This window comes from Solea solea, chromosome 4 (genome assembly GCF_958295425.1).
Source record: "Solea solea chromosome 4, fSolSol10.1, whole genome shotgun sequence".
Lineage (NCBI taxonomy): Eukaryota > Metazoa > Chordata > Actinopteri > Pleuronectiformes > Soleidae > Solea > Solea solea.
In genome coordinates, this window is record NC_081137.1 from 1,222,651 (window position 1) to 1,246,730 (window position 24,080).

Sequence of the window (24,080 nt, forward strand, 5' to 3'; positions counted from 1 at the left end):
CAGGTGGAGAATCAATGTGAAGCCTCCAGAGAGCCGTCACACACACACACAAACACACACACACACACGACGCCTCATTCATCACTCAGTCTTTTTTTGTGCGTGAAGACACAGAGAGAAGAAGAAGAAGAAGAAGAAGGTTGTGTTTTTCATGCAGGGATGAGTCACTCAGCTTCTTTGTTTCATGTGTGTGTGTGTGTGTGATGATGTGTCACATGATTCCCGGGCGCTGAGGTTTAATTTAGTGTTTTTTTAACGGTTTAACGTCACCGGTCGTGTATAAAGTACCTGAAAAGGACGAGAAAAAAATGTTTTACTTACAAAGATGTAACAGAGTTAGAGATGAAGAGACAATAAAAGTGAAAATGGCTTATTTATTTACGATTTTTCTCATGAAATAGAAGCTAAAAATAATAATAATTCATTCATTAATGCATTAATCCTTGAGGGGGGGAAAGTATTTTATAAATTCAATAATAAAAAGATGTATTGTTACATACTGTGTGTCTATGTTACATAATCGCTGTCTGTCACTCTCTTTTAGACCGGGAGAAATAATGAAGAAAAGTAAAGTGAAGAAAAGAAAAGAAAAGAAAAGAAAGCGCGTCCACGCCGAGAACTCTGCTGTCTCATCTTTGTCAAAAAGACGCAGAGAGGAGAAAAAGAAGAAGAAAAGAGAAAGAGAGGAGGTGAAGAGCAGCGCTTTAATTGACTCTCTGAGGTCGCGACCCTGGCGGGATTTCTGTCGATCGCCATGACAACATCACTGAGCAGATAAGATAAGGAGCTGCCACTACAGCGTCTCAACCTCAGAGGTTCACTCTGCGACCTTGATAAGACTGAGGAATCAAAGTCTCACACTCACCACTGCAAACATCAATTATATACATATATATATATATACATATATATATATGTATATATATATATATATATATATTTATGTCACTTTAAGTCTGAGATATCTTAAGAACATGTTCACGTCTTTATCTCACTGTGAGACAGACTTTTCCAACAGGAAACTTTGAAGTCTGTAAACCGCTCACTCTCCCACACCAAAGCCCATAGAGAAAATCAGTGATTTTAACATCACAGCACACAGGAGTTGTTGATCCACTGCTTTTGGAAAAGTCTGTCTTAACTTTGTGTTTCTGTTTTGATTCTTCATGACACACAGTGTGTTTGAAGTGGGAGATGATTACATGAATTGATGAAGCAATGACGATGGAATCACGAGGACAAACTGTGTTGAACTCCTCCTTCACTCTGATCCTCTGTCTCTGTCGGCTTCATCACCGGCGCTGAAAGTGGTCCAGTGGACAAGGACGTGGCTTCACTGCTCAGCAGGTCGTGGGTTCAAATCCAGCTCAAGGTAAGGATCTTCAAGAATGTGTGTGTGTGTGTGTGTGTGTTTGTCTGGGTATACAAAACTAAAACCTCTCAAAAACCAATTTCAAACCAAACTAAAACTCTCGTCCGTCGGTCACTTGCGTTGCGTTGCGTTGCGTTTGCGTCATTTCATTTCAACGAGGATTTCAACTTCATCATCAACACCTGCAACGACAAGAAAATGGGACAACTGAGCTATCCTGGAGAAGGCTAGCTCCGCCTCTTTAAGTTTTTGTTGACGCATGGTTGTAAAAGATTTGAACACAAACTCACAAACACTGACTGTGCTGTGAGCGCCCCCTGTGTCTAGACCACACACTAGATTTGATTATCTCAGGTATGCATTTACTGTCTTTTGACAGAGAGACAGACAGACAGACAGAAAGAGACAGACAGACAGATAGACAGACAGAAAGAGACAGACAGACAGAGAGAGAGAGAGTGCTCCTGTATCTACAGTACGTTGTGACACTTTAATCTGTTCTCTGTCTCTCAGCTTGAATTATGGATGAACTGTGTAACCTGTGAAAGTGACGGGGATTAACGTTGATGGAGAGATTTGGAACTTCCTTCTGTGTGTGTGTGTGTGTGTGTGTGTGTGTGTGTGTGTGTGTGTGTGCATGCGTGTGTGTGTGAGAGGGGCCGTTAATAATCTGTCTGATTTACAGATTATCCAAACAAAGCAGCCTGTTAGTGTTGTGCTCTGCTGAGACACCGGTGATGGACGGTTGTTGTGACTGAAGCTCATTAACTGCATTTATAATCAGTCACACACACACACAAACACACACGTCTCTTTTCGTTCAAAATAATCTGTAATTACGTTGAGATTGACGTTACTGTCGTCATGGAATCCAAACAAAGAAACAAACGTGTTTAACTGTAACTCTGTGTTTTTTTATTAAAATTTGTTTTTCACATTTTTGAAAATGTTCTGAATCAAAATGGCGTCACACGTCACACAAATGTGCTGATGAAACTCTTCATGTGTTGGATTAGATTAGGTTAGGTTAGATTAGTTAACATTAGATTAGGTTAGGTTACATTAGTTAACATTAGATAAGGTAAAATTGGTATATATTATGTTAGGTTTGGTTAGATTATATTAGATTATTAGGTTACATTAGATTAGGTAAAGTTAGGGTACATTAGATTAGATTAGATACATAACATTTGGTAGATAGAGTTAGGTTGGGTTCGGTAAAATTGGGATATAATATGTTAGGTTTGGTCAGATTATATTAGATTACATTATATTAGGTCAGGTTAGGGTAGGTTTGATGAGATTATATTAGGTTAAAGCAGATTAGATTAGTGTTCATTAGAATAGGTTAGGTTGAATTAAGTTAGATAGAGTTAGGTTAGTTTAGGGTAGATTAAGTTAGGTTAAATTAGATCACATTAGATTAGGTTCAATGAGATTATATTAGGTTAAAGCAAATTAGATTAGTGTTCATTAGAATAGGTAAGGTTGTATTAAGTTAGATAGAGTTAGGTTAGGTTAGGTTAAATAAGATTACATTAGATTGGATTCGATGAGGTCTGGTCAGGTTAGGTTAGGTTAGGTTAATTTAAATTAGATGAGGTCAGGTTTGCTTCAGTTAAGCATTATGATTTTCATAATGACAGTGTAGATAGTCTTTGGCTCCACATAAAAATAACTTTTCCACTTCATAATATTCTCTCCTGATCGAAGTGTGGTGGAGATTTAAAAATAAATAAATAAATAAATAAAATAAAATCATACGTCCACAAAAAGAATCCACGCTTTAGACTTTGAGTTAGGGTTTTTGCTGCCAGCATGTTTCCGTCCGTGTGATGTTCTGAAAATGCTCTCAGGTTACGTTTCAGATTTTCATCTCTGCTCATGCATTTGATGCCTTTTGTTCTGTCAGCCACACACACACACACACACACACACACACACACACCCACACTCTCTCTGTGTGTGTGTGTGTGTGTGTGTGGATTCGTATTGATTTTTGCAGAGCACTTTTTAAATCCATAACTCTGCACGCTGCACACAAACACACAGGAGCAGAGACGGTTGTCAGGCAGCAGGTAGAACACTGACGCAACACACGCTGGAGAAGAAGAAAGTCGGCAGCCGCCGGCCGGAGCGCCGCAAGGAAGAAAGTTTGACTGAAACCACCTTCTTTTCGTTTTCACTGGACAGTGTGGTTGTGTGAGGAGGCGACACGTCGTCAGTCAGACAAATAAAGATTCTAACCATGAAAGTGTCACCGAATAAAATCTGTGTCAGTTTAAGTCTACAGTATCTTAAGAACATGTTCACGTCTTTATTTCACTGTTAGACAGAAGTTTGTGAACCACTCACTCTCCCACACCAAAGTCCACAGAGAAAATCAGTGATTTTAGCTCACGGGGACACAGGAGCTGCTGGTCTACTGCTGCCTCGTGTGGTCACGTTGTGTCACCTTTGACCTTACTGATGGAGGCAGCAGTGGATTAACAACTCCTGTGTGCTGTGATGTTAAAATAGCTGATTATCTGTATGGACTTTGGTGTGGGAGAGTGAGTTTAGACACTTACACAAACTTCAGTTTCCTGTTGCTACAGTGAGATAAAGACGTGATCATTTCCTCAAAATACTGCAGACTTCAGCTGATGTGGATTTTATGAGGTGAGACTTTTGTTAAGTGCAGGTTTCAGGCTTCACTCTCTAAACTTAAATTAAATACAGTAAAATGCACCACAATGGAGATAAAACACTGAGACAACTTCATTCAACACAAGTTCATTTGTTTTTCACCCAAAATCTTACATTTGTGTATGAATTTCTATCCTTTTTTACCTTTTTAATCTCTAATATCTTTTACCAACATGGGGGAGATGAGAGCTGACACGAGGCCGGCAGCGGCCAGAATCAATAAGAATTAGCCGTTGCCGAGTGAATTTGCTGGCAGCGTTTGTCATTACAGACGACAAAATCACCCTCCGCAGCATTTTAATACACTGTTAACGACAGTATATTTACATTTTAATCACAAGCTGCACATTCCCGCGCACACTGAAGGTAAAAAAGAAGTAGCAGGAAACTGATTTGTCTGGATGAAGTGAGTCTTCCTCCACTACACTAGGTGGCAATATGCTTCCTTTCTGCTTATTTGTATAAAACTAAAAATAATAGCAGTAATAACATGAAAAAAGTGCATTTTATTCTGTAAGAATGACAGAACAACGACTGTGAGCTGCATAAAATAAAATAAATTTCATAAACGATCAATCTGTTGATTCATTTCTCGATGTTTTGGTCCATAAAATGTCAGAAAACCATAAAATGATGATGTTCTCAAATGTCTTGTTTTGTCCACAAAGCAAAATGATTCAGTTTTAAGGATGATGATGATGATAATTGTTATTACTATTATTATTATTGTTATTATTTGTTTGTTATATGGAGCGAAGGAACCAGAAAATATTTGCATTTAAAAATTTAAAAAATCTGAGAAACTTGATTTAATTATTGAAAAAAACCTAATTTTAACTTTGAGATATGGATGATTAGTAATTAATAATAGTAATGTTGTGCAATTTCAGTCAAACTATCAATATTACTTGTGCAGTTTTAATCAGATTAAGACCATTTTTTTTTGATTAGATTAGATTAGGTAAAAAACTGTTTAGGTTAAATTAGGTTAGGTTAGAATAGGTCAGATTAGGGTTGAATTAAATTAAATTAGGTCAGTTCAGGTTAGGTTAGGGTAGGATAGGATAGCATATATTAGATTAGATTAGATTAGATTATTTTATATTAGATTAGATGATTTGATCAATTTACTTAGGTTGGATATATTATGTTGAATTTGATTAGATTAGAAAATGTGCATTTTATTTTATAAGACTGTAGGTGTGACTATGTCACAATCCCAGACTTTTCTTGTAGATGTGATTTTCTGAAACTCACTAACAAGCTTTTACCAAACACTCTGCAGCTCACTCACAGAGCAGGTGTGCATGTGTGGCCACTGTTTGGAATTCCAGGGATTTAAATCAGAGTCAGACGGTGGCTTCATTTTGTTGCTCCATCACTGCCAGCAGCTCCTGCACAGCTGTGTTCCAGCAGCAGCAGCAGCAGCAGCAGCACCACCACCACCACCACTGCGACCTTTGTCTGAAAACAGACTCTGTTTGTCTATATAAATTAGTATTTTAGTTTATTGGTTTTATATTTCTGAATTTTAATATTTATGGAGTCTGCATTAATCCTTAGTGCTTACGCAGCACATATCTGGGTTAGGGTTCTGCTTAATCGTCTCCAGTGCCTCTCACTTGCAGAGTGCCTCAGGGTCCTATTCTTGGGCCCCTCTTGGATCAGTTTTTCAAAAATCACGGCATTGCATTCCATCTTTATGCCAATGACAAATCAGTCAAATTTATTTTAATTAATTAAGGCATGGATGTCAACCAAACGTTTTTGCACCCTTTTCCAACCTATAACTGAATTTTCATTGTTCAACGATCATTGCAAACAAAAAGTGTATTTTCAAACAAATAAAATACAATAATTTTTGAATAGTTTTATTTGCAAATGTATTTTGTATTTTTTGGATGATTTTCAATTAATAAAGTGTTGTTTTCTTCTCAAAAAACACACAAACAGGTGGTTGTGCCAGGAGAAACCTGCGTGTGTCTCATTTCCGGGCTGCACTTGAAGGCAGCACCGGGGATATAACTATAGAACTGTGTGGATGCTTCACTGACACTCTGTAAACGGCAGTTGCCAGAGGGGTATTAAAAGGATTCAAAGGAAAAGACACATACGTCAAACAAAACAAAACAAATAAGTAAATAAATAAAGTGAAAGTTCTCGGTTACAGTTGACATCCTTAGCCCTCCTCCACTGAACTTTGTCACCCCGTACAGAGGTTCTTGGCGCCCCCTGGCGTCGCAGCACTGGGCTCGGCGTGAGCAGCGTCACTCTCAGCGGCAGCAGCGGCGGCAGCAGCAACAGCAGTTCCCCCGTGTCAGGAGCTCTGCCCCCCGGCCAGTGGTGGAAGTTGTCTCCCCCGTCAGCGCAGCGGCCGGTTCGGGTTCTCGCCGCTGCTTCAGACGCTTTGGTGGCGGAGAGAGAGAACGATAGAGATGAGGCGGAAGCAGAAGAGGCTGCTGCAGGTCGCCGGGCTGCTCATAGCCGCGCTGCTCTTCTTCCCGAACGTCGGGCTGTGGTCGTTGTACCGGGACCGAGTCTTTGACAACTCGCCCGACAACAGCGCGGAGGGTCCGGGCGGCGTTCCCGTGATTCAGGTAAGAGAGACGCGGGACGATCGGCGCCCTTCGTCCACCCACTAAAAACACTTAATATCTGAGTTTGGTGGAGGCTGAGATTCTTTCTTTTTTTTGGCTCCGTTCTCCCCCAGTGTCTGTAAACGCACCAGGCTCGGTGTGTGTGTGTGTGTGTGTGTGTGGTTATGTGTTAACGGCGCACGGAGCCTGTGTTTGGCACCGTGTCACCGCTCACGAGCAGCCGCGGCCACGTCACTTTAACCCGGGGTCTCCAGGAAGTTGTGAAATGTTAAAAACACACGATGCTGCGTTCATGGTCCCTCACTTAGTTTTAAAGGTTCAGGCTGAAATCAAAACAATCTTTGTGTTCGATTCGGTTCTCGATCTTCTCTGTTAGCACAGATGCGTCTGACATTTTTGGACTTTGGTTTTATGTCATATTAAGGCATTTCATTTTTTAAGTCCCATTTAAACATGGGACGGTAGCACTTAACCCCATGTTGCTCCAAGAATATAGCGCTATATATATAAATATTTATTATTTTGATTGTCTACGTCAGTAGTCAGCAATTAGTGGCCCGTGGGCCAAAACTGGCCCGCCAGCATTAGTATCTGGCCCAGCGGAGGATTTAACAAAGCTGATCCAATGCTGCGTTCACACCAAACGTGGTTTGTCGCATCGCCCATCACGCCGCGGGATCGTGTTATACATTTTGTGACGCAGTGATGGGAGCGCTGGCTGCACGTATGGAGCTGGACACAATACAGCACCTTAGTTAAGATACAAAGCACAACACAAACCTAAACTAGTAGGGATGGGACGATACCACTTTTTTGTGTGTCCGATACGGACATCAAAAACCTGTTGACGATACATTTTTGCCGAATCATTTCAAAGACACAATTCTACAACGATGTCACAAATATTGCTGTGCCAACAAAGATGAAATAAACAGCCCAAACATGACTCGGCTATAATGGCTTTGCAGATTTTTATTTCCGTGTTTACAGTCTGTGTCCAACAGAGCGTGCGATTCCAGCTATTTTTATAGACCTTCGTCTTAAAAGTGCAAATGTGGCCTCAGGTACACGCGAAACTATTGTTCACAAATGTTATTGTCAGTTCAACATCGGTGTAATAATACAGTGGGAAATGGCATCATATAACATATGTAGTATAACGGAGTTATAACAGCTGGCGATGTAACCCAGGTTTAGTTACACAACTGTAATTTCCAGTTTATTCCCATGGAAAGTTTTCTGTGTTGAAAATTCCCAGAATGTTGTAGCTACTTGAAATACTCTTCCAACCGGAGCAACAACCCGTGAGACGAGTTGTGTAACGTTGTGTACCTATTGACTAAGGTTAGCTCAGGATCCTTCTGACAAGGATGTAAGTGTATGAATGAGTGTGGTGTTTGGTTTCCATGTCAATTATTTATTCATTGCAACCACAGAAAAACTTATTTTAAGCCAAATGTCATCTTAAGAACATGTTCACATCTTTATCTCACTGTAAGACAGACTTTAGCAACAGGAAACTGACGTTGGGAAACCACACCAAAGTCCATAGAGAAAATCAGTGATTTTCGCTCACAGGGACACAGGAGCTGCTGGTCTACTGCTGCCTCGGGTGGTCACTTTGTGTCACTGAGGTAAATCTGAACGAAGGATTTTAAATGCCCAAGTGACAAAATAATATTTGTGAACTTACTGATGGAGGCAGCAGTGGATCAACAACTCCTGTGTGCTGTGGGGTTTGGTGTGGGAGAGTGAGCGCTTTGCAAATGTCAGTTTTCTACTCTCACAACGTAGAAGGTAGTGCAGATGCTATGAAGTGAGCCCTTTGTTAAGAAGCTAAACTCTGCAACACCACTTCAACAACCCTAAAAATATCCCTTTAATACACCATGCAGTCACACCGTGATAGAAAATATAAATTCTGATATCGTAAATAACTCAAAAAAAGTTTGTTTTTTGATGTCCTACATGCGTTTTCTTTTTATGTGGCATGAATGTGTTCATCAGTGCAGGAGCTGAAAAAAAAATCAGAAAAGAACCTTATTTGGCAGACAATAGAAGCTCCTCTTATTCAAATGAGGCAAAGTGCTGAATGGAGGCTTTCAGGGGTGGTATGTGTGTGTGTGTGTGTGTGTGTGTGCTTGTGGTGAGCAGAGTGGATTGTAGGTCGAGGCCCAAGGAGCAGAGTTTTATCTGGAGTCTGTGACATGTGCACTATCTTCATGCGCAATTAAAACGCGGAATAACATCAATTATCACCCGGAAACATTGATTTGCATGATCGGGTCATTGTTTTCAGGCCATAAACAGCTGCTGGCATCAGCGGCTAAATCTGAATTTCAGGCCGAATTAAAGGCGACGATGAAGAGGAATTTCCCCCACGTCTCATTGCTCCAGTTCAGATTTCATGTTTTTGCATGGGTGGATGGATGGAATGGTGTCAGGCGTGTTATTTTTCCTCTTTACAAAACATCATTTATTAAAAAAACATACATAAAAAATCGTGGAGCCCTAATTACACGGCCGACAATACCAATAATAACACACTCTGTGCCACTCTGTGATAATCGCACAATATATCAAATTATTGCAATAACATGAAAAGTGCAGGATTTCACAACAATTATTCACAACATAGAGAGCAAAGGTCAGAGGTCATGAAGGAACTTCTGCCTAAGTTTCCCCCTGAGCAGTGCCACCGTGAGGAGACAGGAAGTAGAGAGACTGTTAACTTTAGAGTGCCTTCATTTTTGACAATGTTGTTATATTAGAGTTACTCTTAGTCTGGTTACTGAAATGAAGCATTTTTTTAGTCTTGTTTGTTGTCATTAAACAGTTGGAATTGGTTAATTAAGTAGGTCAGAGATTGTCGGCTGTCGGCTGCGTTGGTTTCTGTGGCTTCAGCGTCAGCGACAGCAAAACCCACGTGGGTGGGCGTGTCATCTAAAGAGCAGAATATTCCTCGGACTGATTTCACCGCCGCACGTTTGCAGCCCGATGAAATCCAACGTGTGTTTTCCAGTCGGTAAGAAACAAATGAATAAATCATCATTTGTTGGATTTTTTTTTTTTACCCTTGAAAAAGGACAAAGACTCAAGAAATAGTGTTTTTTTAAGGCCCTGTGAGGTCCTGGAGGACGGAGGGGGTTAAACAAATATCTGATTTGCATCGTGACTGTGGGGAAGGAAGGAATAACATCAGCGGCAGACAGCGAGGGAATTCACAATCAGGCCCCGGTGCTGCTCGCTGGAGGGATTTCTTTTATTTTTAGAGAGAAACCGGTTTGTTTTTTGATTCGGCCGGAAAATCTGCAGAGATTAGACCACGTTATTTGCAATTTATATGTTTATTTATTTAGGTTTCAGGTATTTCTCCTTGTACTGAGATGTTCTACATAGACGTCCTTGTTTACTCTGCTCATTAATAAGACTGGATGGTCACTGGCTGACCTTTTGCTGCCTCTAAAAACACTATATATATATATATAAGTGTGTGTGTGTGTGAGGCAGGGAGGACACTGTGCACATGTCAGAGGTGAGAACCACAAGGTCCCGCAGTGATGAACGAGCAGTAGTCCAGCCGACGGTGTGTGGCTCGTAAATGTAGCCTCGAGGCCTGCGCGAGGCTCGCTCCTCTGGGGACGGCGCCGTGAATCTCTGCCAACTTTCTCTGCTCAGGAGCAGGAGACCACACTCCACTTCCCTCCTGGACTCGAACCAGAGTTTATTTAGCAGCAAGAGGCCTCTGGAAACTGGATCCCGACTGTACCCGGGAGTCAGAGGCGGCCTTCAGACCTGCACTAACATCTGAACAGTGGTGGCCGGAACTCCATCTGAACTTGGATGTCCAATTCAGATAATCGGAGCAACCCCAAGTCACGTGAAGTTCATGCGGACATCTTCTGGATCTTCTCCCACCAGCTTCCTGCTGTCGTCTTCCCGCAGGACTCGAGAGTGCAGAAGTCTTTCTTTTCCGGGCTCTGGCACCGGTTTGCCAAACATTTTATACATCTGTTCTTTTGACTCAGCACTTGTCCAAACTTAGGACCAGAAGGTAGTCCAGGCATATCCGAGACGTACGAGTATGGGGGAGTTGTCTTCGTCTCTGATTGGCTGTAATCCAGATATTCCTGTTCACTGACGAGATTTAGCTGCATACTGACAACAACTAGGTCAGGATTATTGTGTAACTACTCAGAAATGCACATTGATATGAATCAACGCCGTGTTTTTGGCAGAATTTGCTCCAGAGGAACTTGTCTTTGTGAGACGTCCATCAACTGTTTTTGTAGGTTATTGCGCTGGTGACCACACGAGGCAGCAGTCGACCAGCAGCTCCTAAAATCACTGATTTTCTCTCTGGGCTTTGGTGCGGGAGAGTGAGCTTACATTCCCAGTGAGATAAAGTGGCAAATATATTCTTATAGACAGATTTTTATGAGATTAGTCTTTTGTTACAAGGCAAAAAAAAATCTGTTTTTCTTGCATTCCCTCTGGCAAAACTCAACTGATGTTCTTAGTAACGTCAGCTTTGCCCGTTGGACTAAAACAGAGTGTGAAATTGAATGCTTTGGCGAGTTAAAGTTTATACATTTGCACAAGTGTGCCAGGATTCCGTCTGGACACGCATTGGTTTCGGTCGCTGCTGTCCGTCAGTCCTTCAGTGAATCAGCAGGGCAGCGCAGCAGGTCAGGCTTTCCTCTTTTTTTTAATTCTCTCATCTCCTCTCACCTCCTCTCACCTCCACTTACCCTGAACCGGTGGAGCAGACAGGAAGAAGCTGAGTCACCTCGGCTTCAACAAGAGACGGGGAAATGTGAAAATTACCTCTCTGTCACTGTCACAGCGGGGGAAGCTCTGAGGCTACTCGCGCCTTCTACTGCACCGTGAAATAGTCACTCATTCAAGCACCGTACATGCAGACGTGTGATTACAGCCTGTACAACGTGAAGCCGCCGTATGTGTCAGTGGGAGCCAGACGCTTGTGGAATTTAACACTTGTGGTTTGCTTTGGTCGGGAGTGTTTGCTTTTTACAGCGACAGACGCACGCAGAGCAACGTTGAACCACCTTTTCTTCCTTTGTTCCCCGTGGCTTTTAAATCGCAATATCGATTCACAACGACACGTGGACAACAACAACTACATCCCATTTCTAAATGACGACTGCGTTTTATTTCACGAGCTGCTAATAAACGATTCCTATTTTCCTCTTGGAGCCGAGTGAGTGTGGCACAGAACGTAGGAGAACGTGTGCGCTAACGAGAAATAATTATAAAAGGGATGGTTATGAAAACCCAGGTGCTAGCGACGAGAATCACACAAACCACCTGAGCCGTGCTTGTGTTTGCTGTTGCTAAACACACCAGACTCCCCTGTTATAGGAGGAGATTTTAGACATTTCCTTTGCTAAATGTCGGAGATTAACCCACGTTTTCAGGATTGTTACGTCTTTTTAACGGATCTACAGTTCGGCATTGTTCGGCTTGATCCTTGTGCCTCTTCCTGTGACGGCACTCAATAATAATAACAACAATAATAACAACGATAAGCCCATTATGCAGGGCCATGTTCAGGCTCTTTACTTGAATGCCTAATTGAATGTTTCTAATCTTTTTTTCATGAGCACAATAAACATTTCCATTTGTGAAAAACTGATTCCCATTTTTTCCAGAATCGCGCTGCCCTCATCGTCGCCATCATGTTTCCTTGAACTTATGAAGTACTTTCACTGTCAAACCTGGCAAAAGTTCCCGACTTCATCTTTAAAAATCACGTGATTGGATATCGTAAAAAGAGAAAACCTTAAAATTGAATACCTCATAATAACTCTAATACTTCTTCTACTGGTTTGATTTGGTCGTAACGAGTAACAAAGGTAGTGAGAGGAAATGCAGAGGAGTAAGAGTACATGTTTTTAGAAATAGAAATAACAAAGTAAAAGTACAGATAAACGTGCATTTTGTACTTTAGTACCAGTTACTGACGTCCTGGTCCTGGTCTGTCCTGGTCTGTCTGTGGAACATGTTGAGGTCTTTGTTGATAAACATAAACGTTGACTAAGCCTGTGGTTCTCTCCTTCCTGCTCTGTTGATATTGTGGGAAGAGAGAAGGGAACAGTGATTTCAGAGCGACTGGAAGCCTTCGGGCTGAGCCCTACGGGGGAAAGCGTGCGATCAAGAGTGCAGGAGCCAAATTGAAATCAAATGGATGTAGGCAGTCTGCACTCACTCCGACGCACATGCACGAGGATTTGAGGGAAAAAAAAGAACCTGAGCTTCCTTAAGGCACAGTGTTTGTGGAGAGTATTTCCCTCCGTGTGACTGTGAACCAGTGTGGGAGATGGAGGCCCACTCGCAATTAAGAAAATCGCATCAACTCTGGTGAATCCGGCGAGGTTAAGAGCAATTAGAGAGACTGTGAAGGAAGGATTAAGACAGTTTAACGTGGTTCATTCTACGTTGTGAGAGTATTAGGGGTTTATTACGCCGCACACTCGCCTCGGCACGGTTGTTTTTCCACTACATAATAGCACCTACTCAACGTGGGCGGAGTCATCGCTGCACGGCTGCATTAAAGTGCCGTGACATGGTTTCACACGCGACACAAACGAGTAACTGGTGACTGAATCATTAGAATCAGGACTTCCTCCATGACCGGAGCACAGACTCCGTCTGACACTGGACTGGACTGAAATACACTCAGTACACCAGACTCCTCTGTTAAATATTGAGATTTTAGACATTTCCCTGGTAATTGTTGGAGATGAACCCACATTTTTAGTTATTGTGGAGTCTTTTTAACTGATCTACGTTTCAGCATTGTTCGGCTTGATTCTTGTGTCAGACGTGATTCTTGTCGTGTGGCCAAGGCTTTTATTTCGTCGTCGTACCATCGTAAGAAACTCTTTTGATAATCGATTCATCGGTTTGAGGTTTTTCTTGATTTTTCAGCTCCTTAAATGAATATTTATAATAATATTTTCTGGCTTCTTTGCCACAAATAATCAAGACAGTCGACAACATGATCATTTCCATGTTTTAAAAACAAGTACTCGATTAATCGAGGTAATGATGGACTGATTCATTGATTATGATTGTTAGTTGCAGCTCTAAGAGTCGAGCTGGTCAATATATCGATATTATGTGGTATATTGTAACGAGGTTATGTTGAGCCTAATTATTTGTTTTGTAGCAGAATTTGACAACATAGTCATGGTTTCTAGCACGTAAATATCCTTCATTTAACATGAAAAGAAAATAAAGAAATAAAGCAGGTATTGTGTAAAAAGAAAGGTCATAATAATTGTTTTGAGATCATGTTAATACAGATCATTAACAGTGGATTTTAGAGTTTTGCAGCTTTATGTTCACATATTTCTCAAATATCAGGATATAGATAAAAATATCCAGATATTATTCACAAGCCACATCGCCCAGCGATACAGTGACACATGCATTTGTTTCCGTCCTTGTTGCTGTCGATGCATTTCTAACCTCGATAACCTTGTTAACGCGAGAAATAAAAAAAAAAGCCGTACCTGATGCGGCGTCGCGGAGGCCTGAGCAGCTGTGCTGCCAGACTGGGAATTAGATTTTATCTTTAACATGTTAAGCCTCTGGAAACCAGGGAGACTGAGGGGTGAAAGTCATTTGCAAAGACAAGTGGAGTTACTTGCTGCAAGAATTAAAGTCATTTGCACTTTATCACTCAGAGCTGAGAAGGAGAGCGAGGAGGAGGAGGAGGAGGATGAAACACCTTGAGAGGAAAAGGATTAACCAAGCTGGAATAGGAGGTGTTTGTTCAACTTTTTGGAGAGCGTTTCCTCCCCAGTTCCTTCTGCACAAGGCAGACGTTGACTCGCCGCTGGCGGCGGCGCAGACTGAGCGCGTGCAGGAGCTGCTCTGTATTCCTGTCAGGAATCCGCTGGCCCAGATCAGTGCGAGGAGCCAAATGAGGGACAGGTGCAGCAGAGACAGCCTGTGGATACGGAGCGAGGAGTCAGGTTTTTAATTACAGCCTCGTGGCTTATGGAGCTGCTTTTTTTTTTTTTAATGTTCAGATGATTAATCTAATCCCAGGAGGCTAATTTGAGGCTAGCGCCACGCTCCGCCGTGCCACAGCCCCACACAGAGTGGGATGCATCCGAGTGTTGCGTTTATGTAAAACAGAAACACACGGAATCACACGCTGACCTGGGGTCAGGTGTTTCCATGGTTTCATATATATATGTGTATATATACACATATATATATATATATATATATATATATATATACATACAAAAGTTGATTGACGTCTTATAATATTTTCTGACATTTTATGGATTAAACAACGTGGAGAGGATTGACAGTTTACTCGAACATGAAAATAATTGTGATTTGAAGCCCGAATTTAAATGGTAACGGGAACATTTTGCTCTCTGTCGTCAATAATTAGTTAGTTTGTTAGTTGTGGGCGTTGGTCGACCTCCTCCCATTGTAGATAAACAGTGTTTATGAGTGAACTCCGCCTCTGACCTTTGCACTCGCTGCTAATCTTGATGGAGCAGGAATGAAGTCATCGACTGCTGTTCTCGTGACTGTAACTCGTCAGATTGTTGCCTGTTTGCAGTGTTTGTTTAAACTTCTCTCTCTCACTTCTCTTCTGTGCTCTTATAAATATATAAAAATAACCCTCCCTGTATACTTGACCGCAGCGCCTGACCTATGATGAGTTTATCTTTGTTAAAAGCAGATTTACCAGTGTAGCCTTTTTGTAGATAGATGCATATTTTTCCCCTTCCAGCAGAAACACTTTGATGCGTGTGATTTGTGTTATTTTCTGTCGCAGTGCGCGGCATTTAAAGGCAGGCTTGCTGTAGGCTTTGTGCACATGAGATAAAAGCTTTCTGTATGTGTGTGTGTGTGTCTGTTCAAAAGGCAGAGTAGCTTCTTTTTTTTTCTTTTCAACACGCCGCCTGCCCGGGCTTCACACCAGTAAAGATCAGCTGATGAGGCAGACCACGGTTGTTTTATAGACACGGCGGTTAAATCCACAGTGTCCAGGGTTTGAGCAGGTGATGTTTGGTGGCTTTTCTCGGCTGAAGTACGTTCACAAACTCTGCTGAAACGTGGTTCGGGGAGTCTTAAATGTCGGTGTAAAATGGTACAGATGGCCATTTGAAAGAGAAATGCTAATCATTTTTCGCTGGGAACTGGGACCTATTAGCCTGGCTAACGCCTGACTGCATCTCAATCTCATTTGCGATTGAGTACGAGTCTGGAAAGGGTGTAGTTACCCGCTCAGAATGCACCCAGACCGATGATCCAGGTGACGTCTGCAAAGCATGGAAAACTAGGATCGATGGCGATCTAGGAATGGCGTCAAACGACCTTTGGCAGGTGGAGCAACGTTGGATGGCGGCAAGACTTCACTTCTCTGGGGAAAAAAGCCATTTGTTATTTGTTAAATCGTGTGAAATACAACCATTGGCCAACTCGGATGGGTTCACCCAGACTCGGGATCTATTGTCCCTTGAATTGGAATTTGGTACCGGCGCGCAGAGACGGTATCTCTTTTGCTACCGTCGTTGGGTCCTCAGTTAGGACTGCAAGTAACAACTATTTTGATCGCCAACTAACGTCTGGTTATTGAAACGATGAATTGACTCACTGGATATGCGAAATAACCTGTTGAAGTTCTAAATATACAGCCTCGAAGCACGACGGAGGGCACTGCAAGTGTGATGCTTTGCCGTTCTTGCTGACCGCGGAGAACATGAACAGTTCTCCCGAGTGGACAATCACCACAACATCAGAGCTTCTGAAAAACAGCATGTGGAAGTATTTTTGACAGCGTAGATTACAACATTCTGCCAACTCCTAGTTTTCCTGTTAGCTCCTTTAGAGCAGCTAGAGTGCTAGCTGTTATCGTTCGTACAGGAAGAAGGTCACTTTCCAAAGACCTCTAAAGAGATTGATTGGACACTTGTTGGTGTTCCTTTGATGGACTGGCGATCTGTCCAGGGTGTGACCCCACCTTTCACCCGACATCAACCCACCCCAAACCTCATGTGGAGGATACAGTGGCAGAAAATTAATGAATGAATGAACTACTGTATTATCAGGCTTATTAGAGGATGTCCTCTTTTACTAAGAAGACACCTCCTCTGTGGCTCAGGGGCATCACGGCAGCTCTGAGCTTCATCCAATTCTCCCACAGCCTCACAATTCTGGTTTAAACCTCCGTGTTCCTTCAAAGCGAAAGACACTTCCTGTCTCACCATCAGGCCACTGTCGCTCTGCCGTGCTGTGTAGTGTCATGACTTTGTTTCATTTCTGAGAGATCAGGGCGCCGTGGATGTTCCCCGCCGCTCGGAGAGCTTCAGAGGAAGGAGGTTTCACGCTGAGGCGGCCGCTCACATTTTTCTACATCTCAGAGCGCTTTCCAGCAATCAGGCTGCATCTCCTCAGAGAAGCCGTTTGAAGACTTGACGCGCCGTCTCTGGGAGAAATTGCAGCATTTTTTGCTCTGCTAGACCGTGGCAGTCCTCGGCAAGCTACCTGCAGGGACAGCAATTGATGTCACTGTTGGCGAATCTGATGCTTTGATCTGCACATACTGTATATCCCCCCTAAAACCTGTCTCCACCATAGATCTAAGTAGAGGGAAATGTCCTTTCACCCTCGTCCTCTTGTGAAATCATTTTCTGGGTTATTTTTGTCCAAGCTGCAGGAAGTGGTTTTTGGTGTTGGCCAATGCAGTGCTGTACAACTGTAGGTTAATGTCGCGATTAACACTGCTGTCACTCAAAGTGCTGGTCTGCTGAATGAAAGCCATTATAGTGTTGGTTTTATTTACAGCTATTGATGCTGTAAATGAAGTAATATCGCAACAGTCCACAGATTACAAACTTGTTTCTCTCCTCACAGCCTCATCTTAACAATAATCCCCCAGCCCAGCGTTTTCTATATTAATGTAGATGTTGAAGCAGTTGTCTGTCAGGGGAGAAATTGGTCCAGACATTCAGCTTCTTTTTTGAAAATTTGGCAGCTGTGTCTCAACATCTTCCTTGAGAGGAGGAGATGGTCGCGTGGAGAGGAGTCACCAAGTAACAGAGCTGTTGCCGGTCGCGGTACAGATCAATAACTGCACGTACATTTTAACAACAAAAATGACATTTATAGAGCTTTGGCCATTTGTTTACTCTGCCATGTTGGGAGGAAGAACGCCACCAGTGGCAGTTTTTCGGCCGGGCAATTTAAATCCATCCAGATCGAGCAGTGTATCACAGAACCTGTCAGACTGAATATATCCGGTCCTTACAATACCCCCGGGTGTTTTTCACGAGCGTGGAAGCAGCTGGAGCGGACGTTATTTTCCAGACCTGCTGTAAAACTGACATCTTTAACCTTCTGACAAACTTTCTCTCATCCCTCTCCGGAGAGTGCTTATGCATCGCAATAAAAAGCATGTGAAATAAACAAGGTATTCAATTAGCACGACCTGATATGAAGTGATAACAACACAAGTGGAGTCCGTCGCCTGTGGATCCCCTTGCCCCGTCTCCTACGTTCGCTTTCAGCATATTTTATCGCAGCGATCCTCTGGATTGCTGTGTTTTGGGAAAATGTTCTCCCGTTAGCCTGGAACAGCGCCACTTCCTGCCAAAGTGATAGTGTTTTGGTATTTGAGTGCTTTGCGTGATGGTATTGCATGACGTCAGGTACTCGAACTCGATAAGCAGCGATGTTCCTGTCTTTGAAAGTGATCCCAACTTTTAACGATTGAGTATCCACCAGAACTAAGCCCTGATCCAGTTCAGTCCAGTATTTGCCTCGACAACAGAGCGGCACAGTGTGCCTTTCTTTCTTGTTATTGTCAGTTAAATAAATAATATTCCTGACTGAAGTTTAGAGAGAAGGAAGAACAGACTTGTCTGTCATCTGTCGGCACGACTGCGGTGAAGCCCTCTATATAAACAAGAATGAATGAATAAATGTGGTAACCTTTCATGGACCTCCGAAAGTCCCTGGACCCCAAGTTTGAGAACTGTCAGCTATTCAGTTCAGCTGAAAACCTGAAAGTCATATTGAAAGGTTGTGTTGTCATTGTTGGCTGTTATTATTGTTATTATCTCCGTTCAAAAACGTTCTCTGGCTCACAATTATTCATAATTTGGGAGTGGGGAAAGGATCCACCCATTAGATCTTTCTGTCATTTCTGGTGACATTTGTTGGAGCCGTTGAAATGGAACAGCTAAGTGGCGGAAGCTGTGATGCAGTCAACCTTCAGATGCAGCCCTAATGTTTGGCCGTTTACAGCGGCTAATCGTAGCGTGCTTTTATGCAACGCTAAATGTTAGCTTTTCATTGGCGACGTGGGTCAGAATCTGTTTTCTCACTCTGGCGGCGTTTGAATTGGCGGATACATTTTGCATCAGCAGGTTGCCACTTTACACAACTCTGCAGAGCACAATTAATTTGAAGTGCTTTTGAAGTGGATTACATAAAATGAAATGGGGGGGGGGTGGCGGTGCAGCGGGGAGCTAACATGGTAGCTATTATAAGTGTGAGTTGTCCACTGCATCTCATAAATATCAACCTTCAAAGAAATGTAAGTCCTCTTTCTTTAGATGACTCACTTCAGATGCTTCTCGGAGAAATGAAGACAGACACGTGTGGCTGACAAAAAATCAAAATAAAATAAAGACATTCACCTCCTCTCGTGTCACTGAATCAAATGTGCTGCCGCTGAAGAGACTCGTGTCGTCGAGTTTCTGCTGCTGGAAACACTTGGAACTTCTGTCTAAGAGGAAAAATGCAACCAGAGAGATTTCATTACAATGGAGCCCTTTCATTCTGCGATTTCTTCTCCCGTGGAAAGAAGGTCAAAGAGGGTCATTGTGTGTTTTCAGACCTTTGTGTTGCCGGCTGTCTGCTGGATGTTTTTAGAAGAAGAGAAGAGCTCTTAGTGATTTTTTTTTTCAGATGCTCTTTTATAAATTGCTTCTTTTATGAGCTGTCGCGCTGTTGCATCACTCTGTTTGATAAAACCGCCGCCTGTATTTTTTGGGGCCGGCGTTTAGGGATAACGTTGCTGAAAGTTTAGGTTTTTCCTCAAATATTTAAGGTTGAAAGACGGACTGATTGCCCCCCAAATGTGTGCCCTAAACTTCATTTTCAATCAGAATCATTTAAATGACACTCATTAATAGCGCAACCTACCTAACCAGCCAAAATTTACCATCCGAAGCCAAGAAAAGGATTAATATGCAGCAGTGATATGATAGTGGTAATTATTGTGTCTTTAAAATCAAGTTTGTTGGCTTGAAATTGCAACTACGGCTGCAACTAACAATTATTTTCATCATTGATTAATCGGTTGATCATTTTCTTGATTCATCGAGAACTTGTTTGGTCTGTAAAATATCAATTTCAATGACTTTATGAACATGTTCACATTTAAGAAGCTGAAAAGTTTGTTTTTAACTGCTGAAAAAGACAAAATAGTTGACGGTTCATTCAGTAATTGATTATTCATCGATTGGATTGTGGTCAAAAAGCATCAAAAGATATCGAACGATGACTGTGGCGGATTAAAATAGCTGCTTTCAGCCATTTCCAGAACTTCTCCTTCCAACTCCTGTATCATATTTCTGAGTCGGCTGATTGGTCGCTTTGGCGCACATGAAATTCCACAAATCTGGACATAGTATTTCCAGATAATATCTGGCTCAGCCCATGTGGGACAAGAGCTCTGGACAATTCCCGTTCATCTTGACTCTTCGCAAAGAAATAAACAACGCTTCAACAATCTAATTGATACTCAAGCGTTTATATCCTTAAGACAAATTTTTCCACAACAATCTGGAATTCAGAACCTTAAAAAACAAAAGTACTAAAAGTAAAAGTACAACATGCACAGTGCATCCGACTATTTGCACTTCTAGGCTGTAAGTTTTTGAAATCAAACATGCTTTTTAAGGTTCAAATTTGAACCTTAAAAACGCCTACTTGAGTACGACCGTATGCAAGGGTCAGTCCTAGCCCTGGAGTTTCCGGACATTCTCCTGCGGTTGTGAACATGTCCTTCCTTGGACAATGTCCCGCTGCGTTCATCACATGTGGACAGTAAACTCCGGAGAATGTCTTAACCCAATAATCTGGACATTTCACAGATGCTGGATCTAAAGATACTTTTTTTCACATTTTTACTGAGTTGAAAAGTCTGAAATATGATCAAAGAACTTTTTAGCACTTGCAAATATTCTCCATCTTAAAGCCTGAGTCAGGGAAACGTGTAAGTGCAAGGTTTGAACGGACCGTTAATGAGAAGTGATGTCTTGTATCTCACCCCTGCATCTGATGAGTCATTTCTGCTTCTGCCGCGCTCGCTTTGTCCCCGCAGACGGTTGAAATTTGGTCGCACATTAACAGTATGTTATTCTATTATGAGGCAGACACTGAGTGTGGGTCTTTCTGCCTGTTCTGAAAGCACTTTGTTTCATTATGCTCTTTTATTGGACTGTTGTGTGTTATACCCCCGGCTATCATTCTATAGTCTGATTGTCCCCGCTCTGACAAATGTTGATAATTGCCTTCCAGTGGAGCTGTGAAAGCTCGTCCTATCCAGCTGTGGCGGGAGGGGGGCGAGCATCACCGCGCGAGCCTCTGGCTTCCTGGCAGTGCACAGCACCGGCAAGCTTGGCATAGCAGGACAAGTCCGCCACAGGGAGATGTATGGGGGGGGCGCTAGCAGGATTAGCGCTACCCAAGAGAAGCGATTTGCTGATCATTATGTAAGCCACATCTGTCTTGTGTCCTCTCTGTGGCTCCCGGCCTCCCACGCTGAGAGCAGCCAAACCCAGCAGCAGCAGCAGCAGCACCAGGAGATGAGCTCTGCTGCTCGCAGAGAGGAAGCCGGGGGAAAGGGTGAGGAGGTGAGGTGAGGGGGAGGTAAACACACGGCCGGCTGCTGGTCGGCAAAACACAGAACAAGTCGCGGGCGCCACATCGGAGGAAAAAGTGCTCATGTAACGGGCAGAAGTGCTCTCGCCTCGACAGAGTCACAGAGGAATAATGAGCACTGACCCTCACTTTCACTGTCATGGTGACTGGTACGAGCAATTTGATCATAAATCACACAGCAATCTCGTATGAGCCATTTTTTACAGACGTGAAGATGTCCAGAATTTGGGTATGGCCATTTTTTCTGAGTTTATCCGTCACACGTCACGTCAGCAGGAGAATGTCTGGAACATGTGGCTGATGGGTGGAACCTCGGTATTATGGCAGCAATATCAATCTAATATGTAGATCATTGATGAATCTCTTTGAGTATGAAATTAGATTTGTGTCAATATTATCAAACACTTTTTAAGAAGCAAACAACACTTTGTTTGCAATGATTGAAATTTTGCTTGCTCCGACTCTTTTGCGTTTGCGCCCCAAAGTTCCTTTGGGCTCCCTGGCTTTTTTATTTGTGATTCTGACCATGGGCGGGGCTTAGGAAGCGGCCTGCTGATTGGCTACTGAGTTTTGGAGTGACAGCTAAATGTAGCGCAGGTAGACACGGGCTTCGAGTCGCCCTCCGTCTGGAACTTGTTCGCCCAAATTCCCCCGCCAACATCTGATAAGGTTCTTATCATAACTGCAAATGCACAGCGACTCCAAGCCCGTGGCTACTTCCTGTCCATTGAGCGGTCGCTCCAAAACTCAGTAGCCAATCAGCAGGCAGCTCCTTAAGCCCCGCCCATGGTCAGAACAGAACCGCTAAGAAAGAGTTTGGAGCGCAAACGCGAAAGAGTCAGAGCAAGAGATTTGATTGTGTGGCTCAGTTCATAAAGTGTTGTTTAATGTGTCTATTGACAAAAATCTAATTCCATATTTGACCTTCTTAAGTTTCAAATTTCTCTGGTTCCTTTGCTCTTTTTTGGGACAGAAGATATTGATGAGATTTTGAGGTTCTTCGTCATTTAATTGATGAGATAATTTGCCAGATTAATCAATCATGAAAATAAGTGTTAGTTGCTGCTCTACACACACTCGCCCACTTGCTTTCTGTTATCCGTAGTTTCTCCTGCTGTGCTCTCTCATTGGCTCACCTGCACATTATTTCAAGTTCCCGGGAGAAACATTCGAGTTCTTCCATCTGAACAGTTTCTGTAAAATATCAGGACTTCAGTCGACGATTGTCTCCTTGGATTTAAAGCTCCACTATTTCCCCTGCATTGATCGGTTGATTTCTTTTTTTATTATTGTTGGGTCATCAGTCAGGAATGACTCATAAATACACATCACACTGTCAGATTCTCGTGTTTTCAGGCGACCGGTGTCGCCCCGGCTAGAAAACCATGTGTAATCCAATTTTTAATATAACTGGAAAATCGTAAAAGTAATGGATTGCCGAGATATGGCGACGGTCCGTCGACTGATGAAATGATGAATTTCCACAGCAGCAGCTTCATGGCACTTAGTTGTTTTATTGCTTTTGCTAGTCTGAATCATCTCTGAAGTCGCAGTATTGCGCTGTGCGGGGATTTTTTTTTTTTTTTATCGCCGTCATTTTAATTCTTGGCTCCTCTGAAGTGGTGTTGTGTGAAATGGTCTCACGGCTTCATCTTTTTAATCAAACATAATTAAATCTCGCCTACTCTTCCACCCCGGCTAACCAAGAGAAAATTGCAATAATTGTGTTTTAATCACCTAAATAGGCATTTTAGGTCTAATTGTCTTTGCAAGGAGACTTTTGAATTGTAATTTGTTTGACATTAAACGGGTTATTTGTCAAATGTGATGTGGTAAACAAACAAACAAACACAAGGAATGACTTGATGTTACAGCAGGGCAGATTGTGTCCGTCGCTGAACCTTGACCAGGTGACACGTGAAGGACAATCCCGCCTTTTACCTGCATTAATCCAAGCACCATGGGAGCGATAGGAGAGGTTTCTGTGGACAGAACAGGAGGTGGAAACGTCCCCGAGAAGGAATTAATGGCGACTGCACAGCATCTCCCCGCTTCCTCTCCCACGGACATGATAAGGAGCTTATTTGAACAGCACTTTAATCAGATGGGTTTGGACGGACGCCAGTGGAGGAAGTGGCAACACAGCTGTAAATTACCACCGCGGTCCCTTCCACATCCATCACAATATGTCTCCTATTAAAATGGAGTTTTCACTCGAAATTGCACGGAACAATCTCTTTGGCGTGAGGTTGGCGCAGATGCCTCTAGGAGGTGAGGAAATTATGAACATCTGCCCCACTTAGTGCTACAGGAAATATTGATAAGTGACTGGACTAACTCATATTTATATCACATTTAGGAGGGTTTTGTAGGCAGAGACTGAATATACTATTTGGAAATACACTTGTATAAGTGTATTACTGCTTAATATCGTCAGAGAATAAGTCAGAAGCCACCATCTTGCACGTCCATCT

At 42.6% G+C, this 24,080-nt stretch overlaps 1 protein-coding gene across 1 annotated transcript in view; it reads left to right on the top strand.

Moving 5' to 3' along the window:
* Nucleotides 1-5,970: 5,970 nt before the first annotated feature.
* LOC131457970 (polypeptide N-acetylgalactosaminyltransferase 10-like) overlaps nucleotides 5,971-24,080 on the top strand; it is a 70,243-nt gene continuing 52,133 nt past the window's right edge. The window contains exon 1 of the mRNA XM_058626530.1: nucleotides 5,971-6,657. Coding sequence (XP_058482513.1) covers nucleotides 6,496-6,657 — 162 coding nt within the window. The 5' untranslated portion in view covers nucleotides 5,971-6,495. The remainder of the gene's footprint in view (nucleotides 6,658-24,080) is intronic.